This window comes from Sapajus apella, unplaced genomic scaffold (genome assembly GCF_009761245.1).
Source record: "Sapajus apella isolate SASKATOON/1434 unplaced genomic scaffold, GSC_monkey_1.0 scaffold22, whole genome shotgun sequence".
Taxonomy (NCBI): Eukaryota; Metazoa; Chordata; class Mammalia; order Primates; family Cebidae; genus Sapajus; species Sapajus apella.
In genome coordinates this window covers 2,238,441-2,266,168 of record NW_022436962.1, presented here as the reverse complement: position 1 = coordinate 2,266,168, position 27,728 = coordinate 2,238,441, and the positions used below count along the sequence as shown (strand labels likewise).

The following is a 27,728-nucleotide window of genomic DNA, read 5'->3' as shown; positions in this document are numbered from 1 at the left end:
GGATTTCTGAATCATTATTTTATCTCTTTCTTTACTACAAATTCCCATATGTAGAGAAAAAGTGCTTCAAGCTTGATTCTTAAACTAATAGAAATTATTATTGTTCTATTTTCTAAGTATAATTTATCTTTGAAAAGATAGTGTCGGGTGGAAAACACATTTAAAACATACAACCACCACATTTGGAAGATGTTACTTACAATGGAAACTTCTGAAGAGAAACTTTATTTGTAGATTTAGAGTTTCTGCTATTTGTATTTTGAAGCAATTCACAGATAAAACAGACACATATCGTAATGTTATATTGAACATGAGAACTGCAAATTTTAACTACATTATCTAGAAAATGGCAACTGATCAATATAAGAAATGAGGGCATAATAGAGTGATTGAAGAGATAAGTGAATGCAAACTTTATTTTTTGTGCCTACAATTGGTGATTCTAATCCCCCTTTCTCATTAATAAGTAAAGATGTAGTAAGTAACCTTAACATAAATTAGAAAATTGTTGCTTCATTGTGAAATTTACTTCTTTTCATCTGTTAAATAAGTTCAAGGAACTTATATAATAAGTGTTAATTGGTAATTTTATGTTATAACAATAAAATAATTAGAAGTAGGGACACAAAATAAATGTGAGTTGAATGGACAGCAATTGATGCCATATAGTTAACACATATAAGATCAGACAAAAGTGTAAATATATAGAAAATCAACCTAAATGTTGTATTTGACCATGGTAATAAGCTATTACAGAATTCACCAAAATGAGTTGTTTTTATTACTTCATGAAAACTACCACTGTTCTTCAATTTTTTCTAGATCTTAAACAATTATTAGACTATTGGATAACTGGAACCTGCAAAAGTGCCCTGCAAATGTTAATAACTGCATTAAACATATTTCAATAGGTGTAAACACATTTCATATATGAACTTATAACACAATATATTATAAACAAGAAAAAACTCATGATTGAATTTTATTATGATTATTGACATCCAGTCCTAGTAAAAGCAGTCTAAGCACTGAAGAAATTCAAAGTAAATGCTTTAATGAAAATCACGAATGGGATTTAACATGGGAACTATGAATATGCAATATTATATTTTTCATATCAATGTAAAATTCCATTAAAATAGCTATATTGAATTTCATATGTAAATATTTAACAAATATAATTCTATGCTTCTATTTTTATACAGTGAATATTAGTACATGTTACATTTGTTTATTTTAATGATATTTAAGTTCAATTTTACAAAATATAATTTGTGGTCAAAAGTATCAAGCAATAAATTTTAAATATTGTACAGGGAATAATCCATGTTGAAAAACTGTAAACCCCATGTGAAGGCAGCAAGATAGGCTCACTGGAAATTTTTTAATTAAATAAGCTTAAAAAGATATTGGACTAAACGCTAATATATGGAATACAAGATTTCCAAATGTTAATTTAGTTAACTCTTTCGTAGTAGCTATACACACACATATCATTTTTTTTTTTTTTTACTATTTCTAGACGTAAAATAGTAAACTATGTAAGATATATATAAGTAGAACAAGGAGGACATCTTGAGGTCATTTTAGAAATGAACATGTTTTTATTGAGTCTGCACACAGTTTATGATTTTAAAAACAGATCCTTCAAGCTAAGTTAACACTTCTAATATAAAATGTATTTTTTCTTCATGAAAACAAAAAGGCAAAGCAAGAGCTTTTAGATTCACTTGAAAGCATTCTCTATCTCTCTCTTTTTCTCTCTTTGTCTCTCACTCACACACACACATACACATACACACGTAAAGACTACAAAGAAGTTGTTTTTTACTGAATAAGAGATAAAATTTTAAAATAAGCATGTGTCTGTACAAACTGTTCTGGCAAAACTATCTTAAATATTTTTTCAAAGTAGTAAAATAGAATCCTTCCACAAACATTGCTTCAATGCATTTCATTAATCCTCTGTATACCTATTTTCACTTCCTACTTCTAGAAAAATAGAAATAACAGCTAACATGAGGTTTGGAGTGTCCCCATTTGTGTCTTCTTCTAGGAACCTTGATTTAAAGCTGGATTTGCAGGACCGTTGACACAATGTTCTGCCACCTCAGTGCCACTTGTGGGTTCAGAACCCGCAGCCTGTTCATTTGCTTCAGGGGGCTTTTCTGGGGCACCAAGTGGGTTAACACAATTAGCATCCTGCTTTACTTTGTCCACTTCATTATCAAATTCAATTTTATCTTCTTGATGGTTGTTTTTCTTTACTTGTCCGTTCTGGGCAGGGTAGGTGCTGGCAATGATGTCATACAAGAATTGGTATTGCTCCTAGTAAAGGAATTAAGTGGGAAATTACATGAAGAAAGTTGACGTGATTTTTTTATGCCAGATAAAGATTTGCAAGGACTAATCATTTATTTATGGAAGTGTTGGATGACAGAAAAGTACTTTGATATGTTCTCATTTTAAAAATCTAAATAATTTAGTTACTTTATGGTCCTAAAGCCTTTTCTGTCTAATGCCTACATATTATTTAAGAATCAGAGGAGGAATCACCTGCTTGAAGAAGCACTGCTTGATTCCTAAAGATTGAATTAAATGCTCTCATTCAGCTTCTTCTTATAATTTCTTGATCACTTTACTTACTACGTTGATTAGTAAATACCTGGCTTTCCCTCATACTCACCAATTAGTCTCTTAATGGCGAGAACATATAGGAAACATTTGATACATTTAAAAAAATCAAGATAGGAAATCTCAATATCATACGTGATTAAAAGCTTTATATTTCAGTGAGTAATTAAGTTTACATTGTGAAGAATGATTAATTCCCAGATGACCATCTACAGTTACTACCACATAGAGGCTATATACAATAGATCAATTACAAGAATATAACACATTTTCCTTCCTGTAACCACATTTGCAATGTGAATTTGCAGACCCTCTCTTTTTTTTTTTTTTGAGACAGAGTTTCGCTCTTGTTACCCAGGCTGGAGGGCAATGGCGTGATCTCGGCTCACCGCAACCTCCGCCTCCTGGGTTCAGGCAATTCTCCTGCCTCAGCCTCCTGAGTAGCTGGGATTACAGGCACGCGCCACCATGCCCAGCTAATTTTTTGTATTTTTAGTAGAGACGGGGTTTCACCGTGTTGACCAGGATGGTCTGGATCTCTTGACCTCCTGATCCACCCGCATCGGCCTCCCAAAGTGCTGGGATTACAGGCCTGAGCCACCGCGCCCGGTCCTTGCAGACCCTCTCAAGGAGTGGAGTCTTTTTCCCTATCCCTGGACTGGCTTTATGATTTATTTAGCTAATAATATAGAGAAGAAGATATCTTTGTCACTTTCAAGCCTGGGCCTCAAGTGGTCTCACAAAAACCTTCTTTCCCTTGTGGAACTTGCTGTTTTAATGGGAATAAGTCTGAGCCAGTCTTCCGGAAGAGTAGGGACATGCGGCCTGCTCACTGTTGTCACCATAGCTAAATGGCAGCCAGGTGCCAGCCTACTGGCAGTGTAGGTCATGCTAGACCAGCCAAACCACAAGACACACATCAGCTGAAGGCAGACATGTGAGTCAGCCTGGTCTCTATTGGCTAAGCCTGAGGGCATCAGCAGAACATTCCAGCAGACCATTAGACTACTGAATAATAATAAATGTTATTTGTTTAGACCCCTAAATTTGGGGGTGATTTGTTACACAGCACAAATAGATACAGGATGGAAGGAAAGAAAATTAAGAAATTCATGAGCATTTAAGGAAAGACTCTTCATGAACTGTCACAACGAAGTGTTAGCAAACTTTAATTAAGGCTCTTATTTAGACTGATAATAATTCAATATGAATTATTATGCAAAAGTAGGAAAGAGAAAAAATAGGAAAAGAAAATAGAGGAGATGAGAGAAAAGGCAAGGGGAAAAAAGGACAAAAGAGAGGAAAGAAGAGGAGAAAAAAAATGGAAACCATCAAAAAGAAAAAAAAAAATCCAAGACATGTTAAAAGCAATGGTGGAGTATACTTACGAATGTGGAAATCATGCCTGGCCTAGCTTTGCGTAGAGCTTTTACCACTTGAAATACATCCACTACCTCTTCTGTTTCCGCACTTTCTAAGAGATTTAACAAAGCACAAAATATTCCCGTTTGCTGAGATCCATCCCTATAAAAGAAAAAAAAGATGGAAAATAACCTTACTTGTTACAAAAAAAAGGTGACTCTAGAATTAAAAATAGGAATAGAGAGAATATATTTTTTACTTCATGTTTATCATAATTATTTTATTCCAACCTCTTTCACGAGCCCAATTATTTATGCTAAATGCATTTTTAGATAAACTTTTTCAATTTAGGGGTATGATAATCTTGTAATTGAAAGTATATTTGTCTCAGGGTTTAAAAATATATTTTCTCTTATTGAGTATTTTATGGATTTTAGTGCATTTTTATTTACGTCTGAAGTTGTTGAAAACCAATATCAGAATGCCGATTTGACAGATAAGGAAACCAAGATTTGGGAAAGAGAAAGTTATAGCTTGAAGCTGATGTAACCGGAAATATTAGAGCTTAGATTTTGTAAATTACTAGAACACATGCTGCTGCTTCTCTCTTCCGCCTCCCTACCATGTTTTACGAATGTTTCTACTTCCGGGTCAGTAGAAAATGATACCTTGTAGAACTATTCATTAAAAAAAAGGGCAAACAAGTGGTTTACCAAACAATGAGAAGCATAAAACATTATCATAAAGAGTCAACTAAAACAATATGTTATCAGCAGGGCACTTCAGTTATTGACCATAAATTTAAAAAAACATGTAGTGGGTATTCAGTCATATTCTAAGAAACATATATAGTTTTGTGTGTGGGAAACATATATAGTTTTACAGTGTAAACCTCCCTTCCTCAACTTTCTTTTCACATAAATTTCGCCTTCAAAAATTCAAGGAAATGCTGAAAATTTGTATATTTCTAAAGGCTTGATTCTAGTACATACAATTCCAATAATAACAATTAGGCTTTTTCAAAAATTCTAAAGGTATTTCACTAGAATAACATTTCTCATTTTACTTTACTAGTTTTCATTTCTCATTTACTTTGATGTTCTTTTTCATGTAAATTTTTATATTATAAATTTTTCCTTCAATTATATCGCTTATTTAAGATGGATATTTAAGGATCTATCACAGATGAAGGAACTAATAAAATCTAGTAGTATTATTGATATTATTGCAATTCTTGCCCTTTGGTTCAATTAAAAAAAATTAAGTCATGAGTTTCAAATCAAAATTGCTAAGCTTTGTGATTAGAGTTAATATTTAAGTTAAATTATGTTTAATGGCCTTTGTGTTCATGAAACATATTAGGTGTCTTTGTGACACTTAATAGGGTAGATCAATGTATATGAGTATATGTCTAATGTGATATCCAACTACCTATCTGTTCACACACCCTTCCATTCGTTAATTCATTCACACAAATAACATTCCCGGTTCAATGCTAGGTATGAAGGAATCAAAGGTGGCATGACACCAAGTATTTAAAAACACAACTTAAAAATATTGCATAATAGAATCACTTCTATTATATTTTTCTATTATATTTTATGACAGCTGTGCTGTGGAAACATAAGCGAGATAAGAAGTTTTTACTGTGACTATGTGTTTTTTATATAAGGATAAATAGATAAGAGAACATATGAACCAAGGAGTCAAGCGTTATGATTTTTAGAGTACATTCTACCAAATGCCACCCACCTGCAGTGAATGAGGAGAGATGCACTCTTGTGATACTTATTCCCTTCAGAGGAATTCTTCTGAGGAAGTTTTTGTTTGAGGACCTGAATCATAGAGATCAACCCCTTGGGTTCTGCAGGAAGTTGTTCAGCACTCCAGTTAGTATATTGGTACTGGTACACAGTTCGAGGGTCTTTCCTCTAAAATCAGAATTGAGGAGAGCATTACCTGTAGTGAAGATCTGCTTATTTTATAATTTGATAGCCATATTTTCTTCACAGTTACTTTTACTTAAATAATATAAAAATCTTATTCTGAAACTAGGTATAGGACGGCCTCACTTGGATAGAGTAATTTATATTTGTCTTGCTGCTGGATCCATTATATGAAAGAAACATACTCCTGAAATTGTTTTCATACCTTGGAATGTCTCAGTTCAAAGACACGAAGGGTATAAGTTGAAGATTTGTTTGTGTCTTTCAGGTCAACTTCGATATCTCCATATGTTTGCTTTCCTTCTCCCCAGTACTGAGCACAGAGTTCCTAGGTAAAAGAAGATGATTCAACAACGTCTGTTTGCTATTTAAGGTACGCAAAGGATCAGTCTCCCTCTTTCTCCCTTTCTTTCTCTCTCTCTCTCCATCTGTGCCTCTTTTCTATTAAATGAAAACTTTTGTGTTCTAAGATTGCAACCTGCTTATAAAAATCCAGAATCTAGTTTAAGTGTTGGAGATTCATTTAATGAATATGTGGTATTTCCTTGTGTAAGAAAAAGGAAGCTGAGCACCATCGAGGTGGCTGGCACACCCCCGGAACAGCCGTCTTCCTTAGGGTAAGTCTTTGGGGTTTGCTCCCGCTTTCCACATGCTTATCATCACGTCTTCAGTATTTATGGCTGGCATGAGTCAATGTTATTCATGACCCTTTCAGTAACTCAGGTCCCACTGTCCCTTCAGTGGTTCTTGAGGAAGAAGGCTGAATCTTTCGGAGCTTTGTCTCTGTCATCTTGTTGACCAACACCATGAGCAGCTTTATATATTTTGTCTGCATATCTAAGCAAAGGGCCAGACTGAAGAGCAGGTGAATCACAAAAGCAGTTCTTCTCTCAACAAATTGTTGTTCACCAACTACAACCCCACAATTGCTGACAAAGATAGGCATTTCTGCCTACACTCCCATCCTGTTTCCCAGCTTCCACAATTCGAATGAAGAAAAAGACTGGGAATTCCATGCTAGAAATCTGGATGTATATTCCTTTAAAAAAAAAACATTAAAAGCAACTTTCTATGTACAGGGGAAGGGGACCAGGTGACGGTGAGAGAGAATGCGTTTGGGGGGCAGAGAGAGCGATGTAACAAATCATAATTTTTTGCATACTTAGGAGGTTATTTATTGAATAAGCTTGAACATATGTCAGATAATGTGGTCAGTGCTAAAGCAGAGTGAGACCTACCAGAAGGGAAAAGTTAACTATAACTGAAGACAGTAAGAAAAGGATAAAATATCTATCACAAGCATTAAGTAAAAAATCAAATTATATTTTAGATTCACCTTCAACTATAGAATTTTATGGCAATAATTTTTATGGGAATAAAGAAGGGAGGACATAGATACATTTTTCAGGATTGTCTTATTAAAAGAATAGGGTTAAAATTGGAAGAGAGCACGTGTTTAGTTACATGGAATATCAATAAGTTTAGATTCAGTGATAACAATGAAAATTGTGTGTTCAGACGTGGACACTAAAACTGCTTGTCCAGAGTGGAGAGGATGGAAAACATAAAAATGAGAATAAGATGAAACACACATGAGGGGTTGATCGTTGAGGGAGTTAGACATCACAGAAAAAGCTTGTTTTTTTATCTTGAGAAAATGGGGAGAACAGAGTGAAAACGTAGCAGTTATGCACTGTGGCGCTGGCGTTGCTGCGTCCTGGCTAATCTGTGAGTGGCATGCAAGGCTGGAGGCGGCGGCAGCAAGACAGTCAGAATCCAGACACAGCTGGTGGAGGCCAGCACCAGGGAACGGGGTGAGACTGAGCAGACAGAACTGTGTGACAGAGGGATCAAAAAGGCATAGGCATGGAGGTCCAGCAAGCAATGCAAGACTGGAGAATGAAGTTTTATGACAGAGAGACTCAAAACAAATCCTCAAAAGTACAAACCTGGTCTCCATGTTTCAGTTCTGTCAGCATCACTATAGCTTTGACCTTTCTTTGGAAGATCATCTGCCAAAAGTCACCAATGGTCTCCTTCAGCGGTCCCTGGGCAGCAATCATCACTTCAGGTTTCCAGTAACTCTTTTTAAACAGAAAAGGGTGGGGCTTTGTTACTACTGAAGAGAGCTCAGTAGATTCTTAAAATAACCATTTGGAAATGTAGTCACTTAGTTTGATATCAGTGCTGTTACATACAAATAGTAAGAGTCTTCTGTCTAAGAAACAATGTAATGGCTATCTGTAAAATAATTATACAGATAATAATAATTCTTAGCTAATAATGTGAAATCAAGATTACAACATTTCTTGTGAAACAAACAAATTTTCCTTTCCACAAAAGAGAAACACTTTTTTCTTTTCTTTTCTTTTTTTATTTTTTTGGAGATGGAGTCTTACTCCGTTGCCCAGGCTGGAGTGCAGTAGCGCGATCTTGGCTCCCTGCAACCTGTACCTCCTGGGTTGGAGCAATTCTCTTGCCTCAGCCTCCCAAGTAGCTGGGGTTACAGGTGGGGACCACCATGCCTAATTTTTGTATTTTTAGTAGAGACAGGGTTTCGCCATGTTGGCCACTGGTCTTGAGCTCCTAATCTCAGATAATCCACCCACCTCACCTCCCAGAGTGCTGGGATTACAGACGTGAACCACCGCACCCAGTCACACCTTTTTGTTTCTCTGTAAAGGTTAGTGTGATTGTAAAAAGGGAATTACTTAAGCATTTCAAATTACCTTTGTCATATCTTACTAATTTTAGTTAGTGTCTTTACATTCTTATTATATCTCTTAATTGAACTAATATTTCATGAATGTGTGCTTTAGGAAATTTTGGAAAATAAGTAAATCCAACTTAGTGTATAAACAGTAAGCATTTAATAAACGGCTAAAGTTTATTGTTTGAATTCTCAGTTAATTTTTTAAAAAGACTTGACACAGACTCACCTAATAATTCAGTTAATCTGAATGAAAAGTTTTTAACCATACAAATATACAAATTTGGCTTTGTCTATAATTTGGGTATCTGAGTAGGTATAAATATTTTCAAATACTTGTATTTGCTCAAATTTTACTATATTTAAAATTGATGTGATCATAGCTTTATTTGTCATAAAATATAACCAATAACATTTCCTTATTTTATATCCGGTTATTAGGTTTTAGTATTTTTTAAATCTTTCAGTAAGTTACAATGCAGCATTAAAATTGAAACTCTCATGTCAATCTGTATGTAGTTATGACTAAGCTCATCACTGTTTTATAAAATCACTTAATGAATGGCCCTAATAACATAGATGGGATTTTTAAATGGTTGGATCTTGGATTTTGGCAGTTTAAGTACCTACCATTATAAAAGATGCATTGATGTATTTGCTTGCTTCCTCTGAGTCACTGTCATCATCAGAGGATTCATCTGAATCATGCTCACTCTCTTTACTCATTTCCAGCTCATGTTTAATTGGCACTCTGTTGAAGTCATCTATATAAAATAAGATGTCAGTAGTAAGCCTCCTTTTTAAAAAATCAGATTTCTTCTTCGTTGTCATGTGGGCATTTAAAAGTATTTCAAAAGAGATGGATTGCATTATGGAAATTTATTGATCTACATTAAATAAGATTCTATGTAAAACTTAGTACTCATTGATAAACAGATCATACAACAAAAGTCTAAGAGAAAGGATTTTAGGAAAAAACGCGAACATAATTCCATGTCAAACCACAGATAGCGTAACATTACATATGATTATTTAATCTTTGATACATATATTTTAATTTCCCATGGACTATTATAATTCTGCTTGATATGTTTACAAAATACATAGCTTAGATTTTTTTCTTTCAATTATACTCCATTAACATTAAATTAACAATCTTATGTAGATATCTTAGGTAATTATTATTTAGTCCAAAAAATGTATTTGGTCCATAATTTCTCACTATTTCTCAATTTCTTTAATCTATAATAAGTTGGTCAAATGATGTGATTAACCATATCACTATCAATTCCATATTTTAAACTACATTCATACAGACTTCTGTGAAAATTAAGTAGGTCAACCATGCACTGATCTGATTTATTTAGTCGTCCAGTTTATCAGTTTGGGTTATATTTTATCCATCCGAATTTTAGTGTATGCAGCTGAATAAAGTTACCATATATGATCATTTTAATATGCTTAAATAGTAGAATTCAAGTCTTAAAAACTGTGCAGATTTTGATCTGTTAAATTTGACAATGTACAGTTTATAGAGTATTTTCCCCCTACTTTCAACCACCTAGGTACAAGGATAAAAAGTAAACATAAAGAGAACAAATGGACGTAATTTTACTATTTGTCAATTACCCTGGAGTAAATAACTGAAATAAACTAAAAATAAAAGAGAACTGATAAAAGGGACTTGGTCGTTATTCTCCTAGCTTTAAATATATCACTTTTATGACAACACATTTTTTAAATAATTGGTAAAAATAAAACGCTGAATACAGTCTACTCTCCAAAGCCTATTGTAAATGGGATTGTTAAGTCCTTGCAATAACTAATATTTCAATACCTATTAACTTCTTCCCTATTAACAACCAGGTGTTGAAAACTTGCTTCAAGATCATTTGTATGTGTGTGTCCCACATTAAACAAATCCAAAACAGCTTAATGTTATCTGATACAAAAAATAAAATAAGCTACATACATGGAATGACATTAGAATTCCTATTTTTACTTTTATTTTCTTCTTGATTTCCAATGTGCTGTGTCCTCCAGCTCCTATATGAAGGAAGTCTCTGAAAAAAATAAAAGAATAAAAAATTCCTTTATAATGTCAATATTGGCTTAGTTTATTATTGTGTCATAAGATGCTCCCTAAGGAAAAGCATTTTATTAATTTTTGTGAAATTTGTAAAAGCTCCCTAGAGCTTATAATTTTTCAGTTTGTCTCTGATTTTTTTCTTGACAGGGTGAGTGTGATCAAGTGATATACATATGTAAGAGAGTGTGTCTCCTTAAGAGCTGCTTGATAGAAAAATAATATCATTTCTTCTTATTTCTTCTTATATAAGTCGAAAGCACTAGACTGATGCTGATCCATATTGCAAAAGCAATGGTAAGTTAAGTTATCAGAAATAAATTCTGCAGATGTCACATTCATAGGAGACTTGGCACATGTTTTGAAAGTTGATTCTTAATTTGTTTACACCTTCCAGATTGCTTTTCCTGTCACCCAGTTACTAATCAGTTAGAAAAGATCTATCATACAGATGAGGCTCACAAACCCTTTTAGTTTTCTTTCCTCCTATTTAATTTCTCACTTGTAAAACGTCAACAATTTCTTAAATGGGCCCTTTGCCTTCAATCTCGCTTGCTCTAATCCTTCTAAAACATAACACAAAACAGAAAATGCTCTTCTGAAGATCAACAGCATTCCATCACTATAGGAAAACAACGCAGTGGCTCATGCCTGTAATCCCAGCACTTTGGGAGGCGGAGGCAGGCAGATCACGAGGTCAGGAGATCAAGACCATCCTGGCCAACATGGTGCAAACCCATCTCTACTAAAAATACAAAAAAGTTAGCTGGGCATAGTAGAACATGCCTGTACTCCCAGCTACTTGGGAGGCTGAGGCAGGAGGATCGTTTGATCCCAGGAGGCAGAGATTGCAGTGAGACAGGATTGTGCCACTGCACTACAGCCTGGGTGACAATGCGAGACCCCATTTCAAAAAAGAAAGAAAGAAAAGAAAACAACAACCCTCCTCAAAATAGAATAAAAAGTCTTTAGTGATATGCCCCTATGTCTGCAGCCTTACCCCAACCAGGTCCCTCCATAATTCTGCCAAACAAGCTTCCTCAATTCTTGGAAGGGCCAAGCTGTTCCTTCACTCTTGGCAGATAAACATGTTTTTTCTTTTTCTTTTTCTTTTCCTTTTTCTTTTTCTTTTTCTTTTTCTTTTTCTTTCTTTTTCTTTTTCTTTCTTTCTTTCTTTCTTTCTTGCTTGCTTGCTTAAACTACCCCTTCCCCTTTGGTTGCTGTGATAGCTTTTCTTACGCTATAGATATCAGTTTAAATGTCAGTTTCTTCTGGAAGACCTCCCTTCCTACATTCTTTTCTTTCCACTAATCCTTAAATATTTGTCAAATGAATAATATTTAATGTTAAAAATAACTGAAACTGAGAAAGCTTCTCATGTATAATTCAGTAAGATTCTATATACACACACATGCATGTATATATGTGTGTGTGTGTATAGACATATATTTTTTCAGTATGGTACCCTCATTCAAACTAAATACACCACTCTGTTTCAAACCCCGTTTATAGCTACATAACTGAATGAAAGAAAATATCACCGTTGAATTCCAGACCCCTTGAACCCCACCATGGACTGCATGAAAGACCAGATGTTTTGGAAAGCATCACAACACTTTGTGCTCTTGTGAGTCTAGTGACCCAGGCAGCCTCTGCCCTGTAGCAATACTCAGAAGTATAGGTGGAACTAATGGCTCATCTTCATCTAAGATGCAAAGGATCTGTCGCTCTTAAATCTCTGCCTGATTCAGTTGCCATTACAAGTCTAAGCTTCCCAGTGCATCTAGATTCCCCAGATTTTTATCCGTGAATGATTATCTGTATCCTCAGATACAACCCAGCCTCTTACATCTTACCAATCAATGTCTTACTCCCTGTCCTCCAACGCCCGTAGTCTGTCATCTGTGAACTCCCATTTATCCTAATCATCTTCTCCCAAGAGTCACTTCACCTTTTTTTTCCACCAGTTGAAACCTGGATGTCAGCTGAGGATGCCACAAAGAGCTCTTTTAAGAAAAAGTTGACCTTCCCCCTCACATTCCATTTACCTCACAGCCTTAAGAAAAGATGTGTGTTTTTCCTGCTCCCTGATTCTACTTGCAAACCATTTCTACTCATTCTCTTTCAAATAAACCAACCACTTTGATTTTCCTGCCATCATACTATACTACCTTCTATCCAGGGCCCTTCACTTGGGAGTGTCAGGTATTGATTCCTGAAACACTCCATCACATTTAGTTTTAGACTTGGCTAAGTATGTGCTCTTCTTTCCTAGGTCTGTCATCATTTTTAGTTAATTCAACATTGAGAAGAATGATCTATCCAACACTCGAGTCTCATTTCTTAGCTTCTTCACCTGCATGACTTTTCCTCCTCTTCCCAGTCATCCACTTTCATCATTCTACTTTTGTAGGCTTCATCCCAAATATTGCATCACCTCTAAAATCAGAACTTCAACTATCTCTGTTATTGAAAGTTATCCCTATTATTCCTAGTCATTTATTCTGGTATGTTCCACCCAGCAATCTGTAATTCTAACAAAATCTCCAACTTATCCTTTCTACTTTCTCTCACCTCTTTCATGTGGCCAATTTGCTTTTTATTTTCCACCACAGTCATCATTCATTTGTAAACACCCTCAACGCCTTTGCATCGCTGCTGTCAAAGAGTCACTTCAAAATCTAGATAGGTTTAACTCAACTATTTGCATAAACAGCTCCTACCCCCAAAGAGCTCAATGATGCTATAGAAAACAATCCAACCAACGGACTAACTCCTCTTTAAACTCACGACCATAAATTTTAGGTGATCAAACAATAATTTCTGGCAATCTTACTGCCTCTGCTTTTCTACTTTGAGATAACTAGTTCGTGCCCTTTCCCCTTCCTCAAGCATTGAGCTCTTTTTTTGCCCTACTCGCTCCTCTGTCTCTCAACTCTAAATTGATGATCTAGCCTTTTTTTTTTTTTTTTAAATGAAAGATTGTCAGGCAGGAGTTGCCTCAACTTCCCAACACCAAATTTACCAACCAACTTCCATCTCTGCCCTCATCTTCTGTCTTCCTGTCTGCTTAAATGGAATAATTTCACTGCTTTCATCTGTGATCTGGATCACATCCTCTCATCCTTCTTCCCATGTCCACTTGCAGATCATTTTGACTGTTGTGCCTATAATTCTGTACTTGGCACAGAGCAGAAACTCAAGCATATTTGTTTAGTGAAAAAAATAATGTTGGTCTTACCTATAATAAATAAACATTTATAAGAATGTTTAACTTAAATGTATAACTGTCTCCAAATAGCATATATGTTTATGTGGATTAGTAGGGCAGGTATATTGAATATGGTTAATTTATCAGCTAGAAAAGCAAGAAAACCACAATAAAACACTACTCTCTTTGAGACTACCCTGTGCCTGCTAGTTCTTCCACTATAAGTACAGGTCTTCTGGGGGATTGAGTCACTTGGGGATTGTTGCATGTTCCACCTCTACCCCCACCTTAACCCCTTTGATCCTAAACATTAAATGGTTCTGCATCTGATTAAAAGCACACTCCTGGTCTTTAGAAACTCTGAATTTACCAGTTTGGTACATCACAGCAAGTCTCAGTAAACTGGAAATCATAGATGGAACAAAAACAATACAAAACATTTTTTTGACAACTGAGCAATTTGAGGACAGCTAGGCCAACTCTCTGAAATTACAGTGAACTCCACGCTAGGTTGGCTGTCAGAATAATTGCCTAATAAATAGGTTAGGACACAAGTACTTATCCTTTACTGTCCGTCTACCAGCTCCAGCCAGTTCAACTTCCTGAGCAGTCATAAACTCCTCTAATGATTTCCTTTACAAACCAAAACCAGATACAATTGTTAAAGGTGATATACTACATTGCCTTTGGCAGACTAGTTTTGTGGCTATATACTATGATTTTGACACTTTATTTTATACCAGCTTAAGGAGGACTGGTTAAAAGGGTTAGCAGTAGAATCAGATTTCTGGGTTTAAAAAAATCTCCAATAGAATAGTTGTGTGGATTCAGGCATTCCTCTTAACTCTCTGTGTCCTAGTTTTCTCATTCTTGCTCCATTGGTTATGGCGAGGACCAAACGCTAGCACTATGTCAGCTGCATAGCAAATACCTAGAAAGTAGATGACACTCAATAAAAGTTTATTATTATTGTTGTCACTCATTACCTGGAATTCAGCCTCTAGTGGAGATGGCTCACTGGGTGGATCTCTTTTCTTCATGTTATGTAGATAGGGATGTAATTCAGACAAATTCACTTCTGTTTCTCCAAACTGATTGTATTCTACCAAAGCCTGATGGATCAAGATATACTGGGCCTACGATTTTAAGAAAAAATACAGATAATTAACTCATAATCTAGAGCTCTACAAGTCATATTTAAATAAAATATACATTTCCCATTTTTCTCATGTTGGGACAATTCATGGCAAAGTAAATTGATATCCATAATATTTAAATATTCTGGAAGTTCACTCTCAAAATATTCTGGAATATGAGCAAAATCTATTTCAGAATTTTTTTCAGAAAAATTACTTTGTAAATAGATTATCCATGTACTCTATACTGCACAACTTTTATTCCTAAAAGCTAAAGAACATTCTATGTTACTTCCTTTAGTGGTTATTATTGGGTCAGTAAGCCAAATGACAGATAGGTAAAACTATAATAAATTTCACAGTATATTCAGGAGGAAAAAAAACAAGTTGTAATTTCATAGAAAACCTTTTTAAACAGTTACTAGAACTCTTAAAATAAAGAAAATTACTTTTTTTTAAGTCCACTATGCCAAACCCAGATGTAACAACTCTTAACTGTTTATTTTGTTTGAATCCAGTATTTTCAAGGAAAGGTATACTTTTGATAATCCTCTTCATTCACCATCTTTAGTTTCTTGAGTTTGGCTGTATCTTTCCACTGTATTTTCCACTGTAAATAATTTCTTTGGACCTGGTTAACAATTTGTTTTTATATTTCTACTCTAATATCTATGTATCTATAATCATGAGCATTGTATATTTTTGTGTTTTAAAAAAAATCACATAAATTCTATCTTGAATATTTCATGTGGCAACTTTACTCACTCATTGTTTTCATCTGAGCATCTCTCAAAATAGACCGACACAAACCTAGATGATTGCTTTCCACTACAACATAGCATTTATTGTACAGAGAGTTCACATGTCCACATTCTGTTTTCCTGTTCCCCTATTGATACATATTTATGGTGTTTCCATTCTCCCATTAATATATATTTCACTTTAGACAATACAAAATGCAATGCACATGTTTGCAAGTGTTTCTAGTTATATGCTTCTCTTGGGTATATGCATATATGTGATTTTACTGGGTCAGATACAGACATTTTCAGTAATAACCATCACTTACTATCACCAAAGGCATCGCATGTGCCAGGGACTTGCTTAAGTGCTTTATTTGTATTGCTTTTGTGGTTATAAGTCTGTGAGGTAATACCATCCCATTGCCTCTATTTTACAGATGACTTAACTGAGGCACAGACAGACTAAAAATACTTAATAAATAATACCACTCACCCTTGTATTAATAATTAAAATCAGGATTTGAAACCCTAAAGTGTAGTTTCTAAACCCAGGCTGTTGACCACTATACTATTCTGTCTCTACATCTTAATTTTATGAGATTCTGCCAAATATGTTTTCAGATTTTTACTTTTTTTTTTTTTTTGCCAGTCTATGTGTTAATGGTAATTCATTGTTTTATTTATTTATTTGTTTATTTGTTTGTTTATTTTTGAGATGGAGTTTCGCTCTTGTTGACCAGGCTGGAGTGTAAGGGCGCAATCTCGCCCCACCTCAACCTCTGCCTCCCAGGATCAAACAATTCTCCTGTCCCAGCCTCCCAAGTACCTGGGATTACAGGCATGTCCCATCGTGACCAGATAATTTTGTATTTTTAGTAGAGATGGAGTTTCTCCCTGTTGATCAGGCCAGTCTTGAACTCTTGACCTCAGGTGATCCACCTGTCCCCACCTTCCAAAGTGCTGGGATTAAAGGCATGAACCACCACACCCGGCCCATTATTTTAAAACATATATTTTTTGTGGTCATCTTTCTTTTTTTTTTTTTTTTTTTTTTTCTCAGATGGAGTCTCACTCTGCTGCCCAGGCTGGAGTGCAGTGGCATGATCTCAGCTCATTGCAACCTCTGCCTCCTGGATCCAAGTGATTCTCCTGTCTCAGCCTCCCAAGTAGCTGGGACTACAGGCACCCACCACCATGCCTGGCTAATTTTCGTATATTTACTAGAGACAGGATTTCACCATGTTGGCAAAGCTGTTCTATCACTCCTGACCTCAGGTGATCTGCCCGCCTTGGCCTCCCAAAGTGCTGGGATTACAGGCGTGGGCCACCTCACCGGGCCAGTCATCTTTCTTCCACAGTACTTTTAGCCACTAATGAAAAGTGCTTCTAAGTGTTTCTGGTGATTACCATATGTTTCAGTGTTCAGGAAATCATCTAACTGTTTGAAGCTGTGAAGAATTTGGATTTTTTTAAAGATCATTATTATCATTCAGGAAAGACTGAAGTCCAAAAAACAACAGCGAGAATAATCCCTAAAGGTTAGAACATACCTCTACTTGAACCATCAGGCATCTCTGTCGCCTTAGCTTGACAACATAACCATAAACATCCACTTTGTTCTCAGCTTCCAGGCCTTCTAGCATGGCATCAATTCCAATATAGGTGCCTGTGCGCCCAACACCAGCACTGGAGAACCAAGCAAAAAAAAGTGAAGGCATGATCACGACAGAGAAGCGAATGGAAAAGCTGTCAGGTGTGAAGCAGAGATAATCTAAATTTCACACATAGGTTGTTTCCCAAAATAGCACTTGCCAAAGGGAGAGACGTCTCCAACAGTCCTAGGCAGGTGGATTCTGTTGGAGTTTTTTGTTTGTTTGTTTGTTTTCCCCCTACCTGCAGTGCACCACAATGGGGCCACTGAAGAAATTGCTGAAGGCGTTCACTCTCCTTCTCAGTTTGAGGAGCAGGTGAGGATCCTCAGGCACCCCGTGGTCTGGCCAGCTGGTAAACTGAATGTGAGTCACCTCTCTTCCAGCTGTTTTTTCCTTTTTCTAGTCAAGAGATAATATTTTCCTTGAGATGATTTTTAAAGCAAACTATGAAACATAAATAAGTGGAAGGGCGTACCCGTACAAAGTCTCCTCGTGCCAACTGCTCAAAACAGTTCATAATTTCCTAAGGTGTCCTATACATTTTCTCTGCCATGATTGCATTTTCCTTTTTAATCAATAACTAGTAGTTAAGATATTGTACAGGACTTGCATGTACTACCCAGTAAGCAATAACTTACTAAGTTATTGTAAGTTAAGTAAGGTAAAGAAAGTATAACCAAAATTTCTAGGAACTTGGCATGCTGTCAAGCCAAAAAAAAAAAACCCAAATAAACATACACCATAAAAGGGAGGTGGGGAGGTGGAAGCTTTTTGAATGTGTGTTTAAAATGATATGAAATAAAGTTCATTTTCACAGCTATTTAAAATACTTCTGCTTGGTAGGCCAGCAAACAGGACTAATTCTTATGTGAGCAAAGTCTGATTAATTATTTGATTAACATTGTACTCCTTAGGCCCTCACATGGTAGCATCATCAACTCAAAATGTAGAGAGAGGACTGAGGAAAGTCAGCCCCAGGTTATAGCTCACGTTTGTTCTAATTTCTAGGTAACCACCATAAGATGCATAAGTCGTAATTCTCTGACCAGGTATGAAGAATCATCTACATTTAGATAACGAAAGAAACATACAAACGGAGTTGATTAACACCAGTAAACCCAGACTACACAATGTAGCCAAATAGACATCAGCCTAAAAATGTATCCTTACATCTATGGATCAGGTGCCTTTGTGGCTTAGTCAAACAAGTAGCCAGGAACCATTGGCAGGAGTGTTTCACAGCTTTCTATAGACATAACAATGAGTAATACCATGGAAACCTAAGAAGACCTTCAGAGATATATAAGTAAGTCTGTTTCTCCTGTAGGAAATATACCTCAACCATACAGAAATACAATTTAGATTACTAAAAGTCCTACAATAAATGAAATACAGAGAAAATTTTAACCCCTTATATAAAGACTTGCATTTTTTTAAACAGCTCTTTCAAGATACATTTTACAATCTTGACAGGTTGCATGTATCTAGGAATTTATCTATTTCTTCTAAGTTTTCCGATTTATTGGCATATACCTGCTCATAGTAGCATCTGATAATCTTGTAAATTTCTGCAGTATCACAGTGGCAATGTCTCCTTTCTCATCTCTGACGGTATTTACTTCGGTCTCCATTGTTTTTTTCCTTAGTGTGGCTAAAGGCTTGTCAATTTTATCTTTTTTTTTTCCTTTTTTGAGGCGGACTCTCACTGCAATACCCAGGCTAGAGTGTAATGACACAATATCAGCTCACTGCAACCTCTGCTTCCCAGGTTCAAGCCATTCTCCTGCCTCAGCCTCCCAAGTAGCTGGGATGACAGGTGTATGCCACCACGCCTGGCTATTTTTTTTTTTTTTTGAGTTTTTAGTAGAAATGCGGTTTCACCATATTGGCCAGGCTGGCCCTGAACTCCTGCCCTCCAGTAATCTGCCTGCCTCAGCCTCCCAAAGGACTCAGATTACAGGCATGAGCCACTGCACCCAGCCTGTCAATTTTATCTTTTTTTAAAAAAAAAATTATTTCGTTGATGCTTTGTATTTTTTTTATTTCAATTTCACATATTTTTACTTTGATCTTTATTATTTATTTTCTTCTACTAATTTACAGTTTGGTTTGCTTTTGCTTTTCTAGTTCTTTGAGATGTATCATTAGGTTGTTTATTTGAAACTTCTCTTTTTTAATGTATGTAGGGGCTTACTGCTACAAACTTTTCTCTTAGTGCTGCTTTCACTGTATCACACAGGATTTGGTTTGTTGTGTTTCTATTTTCATTTGTTTTGAGAATTTCCCTAGTAATTTCCTCACTGAATCAGTGATCATTGAGTGATATTGCTTACTCTCCATGAGTTCATACAGTTTCCTCAATTATTCTTGTTACTGATTTCTAGTTATACTGTGGTAAAAGAAAATAGTTGATAACATTTTTTTAATTTTCTAAGATTTGTTTTATAGCATAACATATGATATATCCTCGAGAATGATCCATGGGCTGAGGAGTAGAATGTATATTCTTTAGGCATTGGTTGAAGGGTTCTATAAATGTCTATTAGGTCCATTTGGTCTATAAGGCAAATTAAGACCAATGTTTCTTTGTTGATTTTCTTCCTGCATGATCTGCCTAACACTGACAGTAGGATGTTGAAGTCTCCAACTATTATTGTATTGAGTCTATCTCTCTTTTTAGCTCTAATAATATTTGCTTTATATATCTGGGTGCTCAAGTATTAGGTGCACATATATTTACAATAGTTATATCCTCTTGCTGAATTGACTCCTTTATCATTACATAGAGACCATCTGCGCCTCTTTTATTGGTTTTTGTGTTAAAATATACCTTGTGTGATATAAGTATAGTTTCTACTGCTCTGTTTAGGTTTACATTTACATAGATTATAATTTTCCGTCTCTTATTTTCAGTCTATTTATGTCTTTACAAGTGAAGAAGTTTTCTCCTAAACAACAGAATGTTCGGTCTTGTTTTATTAATCTATTCAGCCATTCTATGTCTTTTGCTTAGAGAGTTTAGGCCACTGATATTCAATGTTACTATTGATAAATAAAGACTTATTCCTGCCATTTTGTTATTAGTTTTCTGATTGTTTTGTGGTCTCTTCTTCCTTCTTTCTTTTCTTTCTGTTTACCCTTAAGGTGATTTTCTCTGGTGGTCTGTTTTAATTTCTTACTTTTTATTTTTGTGTATCTGCAGTATGTTTTTTGATTTGGGGTTATCATGTGGTTTGCAAGTAGTATCTTGAAATGCATTATTTTACACTGATGACAACAGAGATTGTGTAAACAAACTAACAGGAAAAGTGTAATACAACAAAAAATGCTACATTTTAACTTTATTCCTCCACTTCTTATCATTTTCTTATTTCAATTCATATATTATTTTGCTGTCCATGACTTGAAAACTTGTTGTATGCATTGTTTTTGGTACCCAAAACCTTAACAGACAAGTAATGAGATGGAGGTTGTAATGAAAAGTTTCCCAGCAAACAAAAGCCCATGACCTAATGGCTTCATTACTGTATTTTATCAAACATTTAAAGAAGAGCTAATGCCAGGTCTACTCAAACTATTCCAAAAAATGGAAGAGAAGGGAATTCTTCCAAACCATTCTATGAAGCCAGTATTACTGTGATACCAGAACCAGACAAAGACACATCAATAAAGGAAACTACCAGTCAACATTCCTGGTGAATACTGATGCAAAACTCCTCAACAAAATACTAGCAAACTGAATTCAACAACACATTAAAAAGATCATTCATCCTGACCAAGTGGCATTTATCCAAGGGATGCAAGGATGGTTTGACATACACAGATCAATCATTGTGTTACATTATATCAACAGAATAACAAAGGGCTCAAGAATATGCATTGGGGAAAGGACAGCCTCCACAATAAATGGTGCTATGAAAATTGGATATTCGTATGGAGAAGAACGAAACTAAACCCCTTTCTCTTGCTGTATACAAACATTAAATAAAAATGGATTAAAAACTTAAATCTAAGACCTCAATCTATGAAACTACTAAAAGAAAATGTTGGGGAAACTGCAGGCCATTGGTTTGTGCAAAACTTTATCTAGTAGTACCCCAAAAGCACAGGGAACCAAACCAAAAATGAACAAGTAGAATCACATCAAGTTAAAAGCTTCTGCACAGCAAAGCAAACAATCAACAAAGTGAAGAGACAACCCACAGAATGAGAGAAAATATTTGCAAGAGATAAATCTGAAAAGAGATTAGTAACCAGAATACATAAAAAAATCATAGAACTTAATAACAAAAAAATCTAATAATCTGATTTTTAAATAGGCAAAATATCTGAATAGACATTTATCAAAAGAATACGTATAAAGGGTAAACAGACATATAAAACGTGGTCAACATTATTTATTATCAGAGAAATGCAAATCAAAACTACATTCAGATATCTTGTTGCTCCAGTTAAAATGACTTACATATGAAAGACAGCCAAGAATGAATGCTTACATGAATGTGAAGGAAAGAAAACCCTAATGTTGGCGAGAAAGTAAATTAGTACAACAACTATGTAGGACAGTTTGGAGGCTTCTCAAAAAACTAAAAATAGCGCTACCATATGATCCAGTAATCCCACTGCTAAGTATATACCAAAAAGAAAGGAAATAAGCAGATTGAAGAGAGATATCTGCACTCCCATATTTATTGCAGCACTATTCACAGTAGTCAAGTTTTGGAAACAACCAAAGAGTCAATCAACAGATGAATGGATACAGAAAATGATACATATATACAATGAAGCATTATTCAGCCATAAAAAGGGATAAGATCTATTCATTTGCAACAACATGGAAGGACCTGAAGAACATTATGGTAAGTGAAATAAGCCAGACACAGAAATACAGACTTCGTATGTTGTTACTTATTTGTGGTAGCTAAAAATTAAAATCATTGAACTCTTGGAGTTACAGAGTAGAATGATGGTTATCAAAGGATGGGAATGGTATGGCAGAGGTGGAAATGGTGATGGTTAATGTGTACAAAAATATAGCTAGATAAAATGAATAAGATTTAGTATCTGATAGCACAACAGGGTGACTATTCAACAATAATTCATTATACATTTCCAAATAACTCAAAGGGTATAATCGGATTGTTTCTAACACATGTAAAGGATAAATGCTTGGGATGATAGATACCCTATTTACCCTGATGTGATTGTTATGCATTGTATGCTTGTATCAAAATATCTCATTTACCCCATAAATATACACACCTACCATGTACCCCAAAAAATTAAAAATTAAGTTCATGTGTTGGAAATAAAAGGTACATTTTACATGCCATAAAGTTCACCAGTTTAAAAGGTACAATTCGGTATTTATATTGCATTCACTAAAGGGTACAACCATCACCACTACCTAATTATAGAACATTTGTATCACCACAAAATTAAAGCCTGTGTTTATTAGCAGCCACCCCCCATTTCTGTTGATTGACTTCCTGAGCTCCAGGCAACCACTGATCTACTCTCTGTCTTATAGGCTTGTCCACTGTGGATTTTTCATATAAATGGAATTATATAATATGTTTGATGACCTCCATTTTAACTATTAACTAAGGCCACACTGATCTCTTTATTTTCTGAAATAAACATTCTATTTTCTGTTGCATGGTTAGAACTTTGTGCTCCCACAGTACTCTCTAACTCTGTCATTTCTCTTATGAAAATAATATAAATAATTTTTCATGAAAGTAGGAACCCACTGCCAAAAAGGACAATTTGCTTATTCTTTTAATAATTTAGTATGTATTTGACACATTTAATTGACCTTTTCTTTTTTTTTAATACTTCCAAGGTCACAGTATAATAGATACTTTTGATTTGACTTGGACAAACACTTCTTGATCAGTGACTTAAATTTGACCCTACTGGTTTTTGTCATTGTTCCAACAACAGCTTTCTATCCTAAAGGCTATCAAAAATAACTCTTTCCTGATATATTTTAATTTCTCATATTTGATACTACCTAATTTATTTTTATAAAAACAGTATCAAAATAAAAATTATGTAAAAAAAGCAAACTCACATTTAAAATGCTCAATTTCTGAATGATATAATCTGGACATCTTTTGTACTGGTTGATCTTCACAACAACATCTCCAAAAGCCCGAGTGCCCTCTTCTACTGATGGCCAGTATTCTGCACACTTGTTCTACATTTACAAAAAAAAAAAATTAAGTGTTTCAATTTTTAAGTCCATTTTTATCAAAATTTCTTTAAAAACTGAAAACCAACATATACTCATTTGAAATTCTCAAGACATTTGTATAGTTTAAGCACATATAAACCTTAAGTTGTGATGCTTGAGATATATTCTATTTCCCACTAATATGTCCTGAAGAATTTCCTTCATACTTTTAAGCAGAAGGATGATCTTTCTGGGCTTAGCTGCATGTTAAGAGAGGGCATAATTAGTTGTCAGCGAAAAAGATATTGTTGCTTATGGTTAATTTTAGGTAAGGGGCCAGAAAGCCTTTTACTTCTCCTACAGTCATATTATATGACTCACCACCTATCTGCTCAAGATCAGTTTTGTTTCGAGTATTAAGTTCTTGTGAACCTAACACAGTGAAATGTACTGAACATGTAACAGTACTACAAAGAATCAGGAATCAAGCAAGAGACTAGCAAGTCATCAGAAGTATTGAAATTCTATGCATATAGACATATATTTGCATATTAAAAATTTTAGTTTTCTACATGTATGAAAAATTTAAATTAAATGTTAGCATTGATAAAAAATAGAGAACCATCAGTCATCAGGCAGATATATGTGCCTTTTCAAAATGCCATTCAACACTTTATTTTCCTAACCTCAAGATCCACACTATGAACCTTCTTGGCTCTTACCCTGTTTCCTTCTTCACATCGAGTGACCATGACAATAACTGTGGCTTTCTGTTCCCAAATCATCCTCCAGAAATCATCAACAGTTTCATCCCTGGGACCTAGGAGGTAAACAAATACAAGCTGATAGAAATATTTTCTTAAAAGTGCTATAAAATAATTTTTCAAAAAGAATATTGGATTATCAAATAAATTACCTTGTGCAGCAATGTATTTCCTGGGTTCTTTGAAACCCTATGGAAAACACATGCAAAGATATGTCATTTGCTGTACATTAAATTATTCATTAACATGCAAAATTGTGAGTTAGAGGAATTGCTTTAGATCCATCATTTGATAGTGAATATGATGGATCTAAATTTCCATTTAGATAGTGAATTTCTCTGGGCAGCTTCAAATTGTTAAAGGGATCTTATTAATGGTGGTCAGGCATTTAACTGTGCTAAACATGTAAGCATTGGCAAATGATATTCATGACTTTCATGTGCCTTTGCTATACTTCAAACAATTTTAAACACTAGGCTTCATCTTCATCTGGGATGCTGTGGCAATTTACAAGAGTGATCTAGACATTTCAATATTTTATATGCCATTAACTCTTAAAGGATCATCTACCACTATTTAAACTTTCTCCCCAGCCATGTAGTTACTTTGGAAATTTTACTCAATTTCTTTCAACAAATCATTTTTGGATTATACCCAAATTTCCACCTCTTAACTTCTGCTGGAATATGCTGATTCCCTAGACTTCTTTGCCGTTTCAGATAAGAAATATAACAACTTTTATTTCATTACCTACAATTTTTCTTTCTCTGCTCCTGTTACAAAGATAAAGGAGTAAAGAGGAAGATAAAATGTTATACTGGCTTCTTTCAGGATTATCTCAGACTCCTTAAAGTCCCCTCAGCAATGAAAGAAATGCTTCAGAAAGGATGACCTTTGCCATTGGATTAAATTTGAAACACAGGTCACAAGAATTCAAGATTAAATTAAGTAACTTCCTGAACTTCTATCTCATGACACAGTATTATGCATACATTCATTTATTTAATAAGTATTTATTGAACAGCTTCAATATGTCAATCACCTATCTAAAAGCAGAAGACATATGCTTTCTTGGAGCTCCAAGTTCCATTGGAGAAAAGTAAGTATGCTTGATCCTGTAATTACCATATATATTTGAATAGGAAATATAGTTACTTCTTCTGGTAGGTGGTGAGGACACGGGGAAAATGGCAGAGTTGGTGAGAAAAACGATTTGTTTTTGGTCTGTACATATTTTTATACTGTTTAAAATTATTTAACCTATGTAATGCATTAATTATTTAACATTTGTATAATAAATTAAATTTTAAAATATTTTAAATAAATTAACCATGTACAGACATTTACATTTCTGCATAAATCCAGTGGACAGATGATCTGTGTTGATGAAGAATGTCTGCACATTCAGTGTTATGAAATTAAAGCATAGCAATTGGGAGTCAGTGAGACTCTGGCTGAATTTCAACTCAAATATTTACCAATTGGGTGAACAAGGACAAGGTAATTAACTAAACTGACCCTCCCAGTCCTCACCTATATAGCATGTGGCTGAAGCAAATGTGGGCCTCTTGTGAGAAATACATGCATACAGATCAGTTAGTCTAATAGCTAGCACATAGTAGGCATCAGAATATATTAAATAAATTCTTAATATAATTTTGTTTCTAGAGGAAAATTCTGTTACACCTAATACCAACGGTCATATAATAAATAACTATTCTTGAAAATATTAGTAATTTTTAAATTTATATCAGTGACATTATGGGCTCACTTCAAAATATTTTTAATAATATTTTCAAAATTTTGCCAAGACAAAAAAGAAGCAGAATGAAACCTATAGACATAAGAAAGATGCAAATTATCAATGACAAAATGATGGGGCTGTAACTTGGAAGTTATACACTTTTACTCACATCAATATAGCTGGCATTTATGTAGTTTGACCCTGCATCTCCATTGATCTCAGAGAGTTCAACACGGTTATAATCATCTGTTTAAAGAAAAGATAAATAAACAAGTGAAGTCATGAATAACCAAGTGGCCTAAATATATGGGAATTTAATACTCAATAAATACTCACAAGGAAGAATGTCAACATAACGGTTTTTATTCTGGTTAAAGGACTTTCGAGCTTCCTTTATAGGAAACTTGCTGAATACCCGTGGAATGCTCTGAAAGAAACAATGATTTCTTGGATCACAGCAGATTCAGGAAAAATATTTTTCCCTTTACCAATGATCATTTGAGCAAATGACATATCCTGTAAAATATTTTCTTCATACTAATAAAAAATTTTCTTAGGGTAATTGAAATTAAGATCAGGAATTAAGAAAAAAAAAACACCTTTTTCTCAAAATTTAGTGATGGACTACTTTCAGAACAAATCTCTTGAGTGGGGACAAATTTAGGATTAATTGTTTTGTCACTTTAAAATTCATTTAAAAACAGATACTTGGATGAGTATTTAGAGTACAACTACAAAACCAACCAAATACATTTAGTGACACAATTTCATGATACAATGAAGCATTACATTAAAATATTTACTAGCTCCACACTACGATCTTGTCAACCTCTTTGAGTCTCTCTTCTGGTTCACAGACACCTGCTAATAAAATCTGCTTTGCTTGTGTTGCAATATCAAGTAGGATATATTATCAAGGCAAATGGTGATATAAATACATTTAAAGTGGAATTGTCTTGATGTCGAATTTATCATCATGTAACAAAAGCAACACACACCTGAAACTCAGCCAGAAAAAGCCTTCCTTCATCAGCAATCTTTCTTTTATAAGTTTCCAACAAAATGTCTGCATGGATCGGCTCTACATTCATCAGTTGTTTTTCATCATCTGTAAACATTAAAAATTCAGTACTAGGTATACGTGTCTTTCAAGTGGCGATACACAGTTCATTAAATTTATACCCCGTAACTCAGTCCTTCAGCCTTTCTTCCTTGCACACATTCCATCTCAGATATCTCACATACATACTAGAATGTTTTCCCCATTTTCTATGCTTAGAGAAAGGATCCCAGACCAAACATCACCATTATAAGGACATTCACATTTGTTTGACTATAGGCATTTTATAGCAATTACCATACTTATTTATTTCTAATACAATTATTGTTTTTCTTTGTATTATTTTCATTTTCAACTTGTGAAATATTGTAAACATGCAGATGAAATAAGACAATATGATTAATACCCTGGTACCCATGACTCAGCTTAATCTGATCATGTTTACACTAAATGGTGAAACAAGTTGTATTAATTTGCTATGCTTCAAGGGTATGAAGCACAT

The 27,728-nt window shown here is 34.6% G+C and overlaps 1 protein-coding gene across 9 annotated transcripts in view; it reads right to left on the bottom strand.

Annotated features, from left to right (window-relative positions):
• Positions 1-209: 209 nt before the first annotated feature.
• The window catches only part of PTPRC (protein tyrosine phosphatase receptor type C), a 122,736-nt gene continuing 95,217 nt past the window's right edge, over positions 210-27,728 (bottom strand). For all 9 annotated transcript variants that reach the window (XM_032288641.1, XM_032288643.1, XM_032288644.1 and 6 more), the window contains 16 exons: positions 27,165-27,274; positions 26,503-26,593; positions 26,336-26,412; positions 24,575-24,611; positions 24,381-24,478; positions 23,557-23,682; positions 17,722-17,879; positions 17,379-17,514; positions 14,936-15,085; positions 10,625-10,715; positions 9,283-9,416; positions 7,892-8,026; positions 6,148-6,270; positions 5,749-5,927; positions 4,023-4,158; positions 210-2,328 (listed from right to left, as the gene is read on the bottom strand). In XM_032288641.1, the coding sequence (XP_032144532.1) occupies positions 2,053-2,328; positions 4,023-4,158; positions 5,749-5,927; positions 6,148-6,270; positions 7,892-8,026; positions 9,283-9,416; positions 10,625-10,715; positions 14,936-15,085; positions 17,379-17,514; positions 17,722-17,879; positions 23,557-23,682; positions 24,381-24,478; positions 24,575-24,611; positions 26,336-26,412; positions 26,503-26,593; positions 27,165-27,274 (2,057 nt within the window). In that variant the 3' untranslated portion in view covers positions 210-2,052. The remainder of the gene's footprint in view (positions 2,329-4,022; positions 4,159-5,748; positions 5,928-6,147; positions 6,271-7,891; positions 8,027-9,282; positions 9,417-10,624; positions 10,716-14,935; positions 15,086-17,378; positions 17,515-17,721; positions 17,880-23,556; positions 23,683-24,380; positions 24,479-24,574; positions 24,612-26,335; positions 26,413-26,502; positions 26,594-27,164; positions 27,275-27,728) is intronic.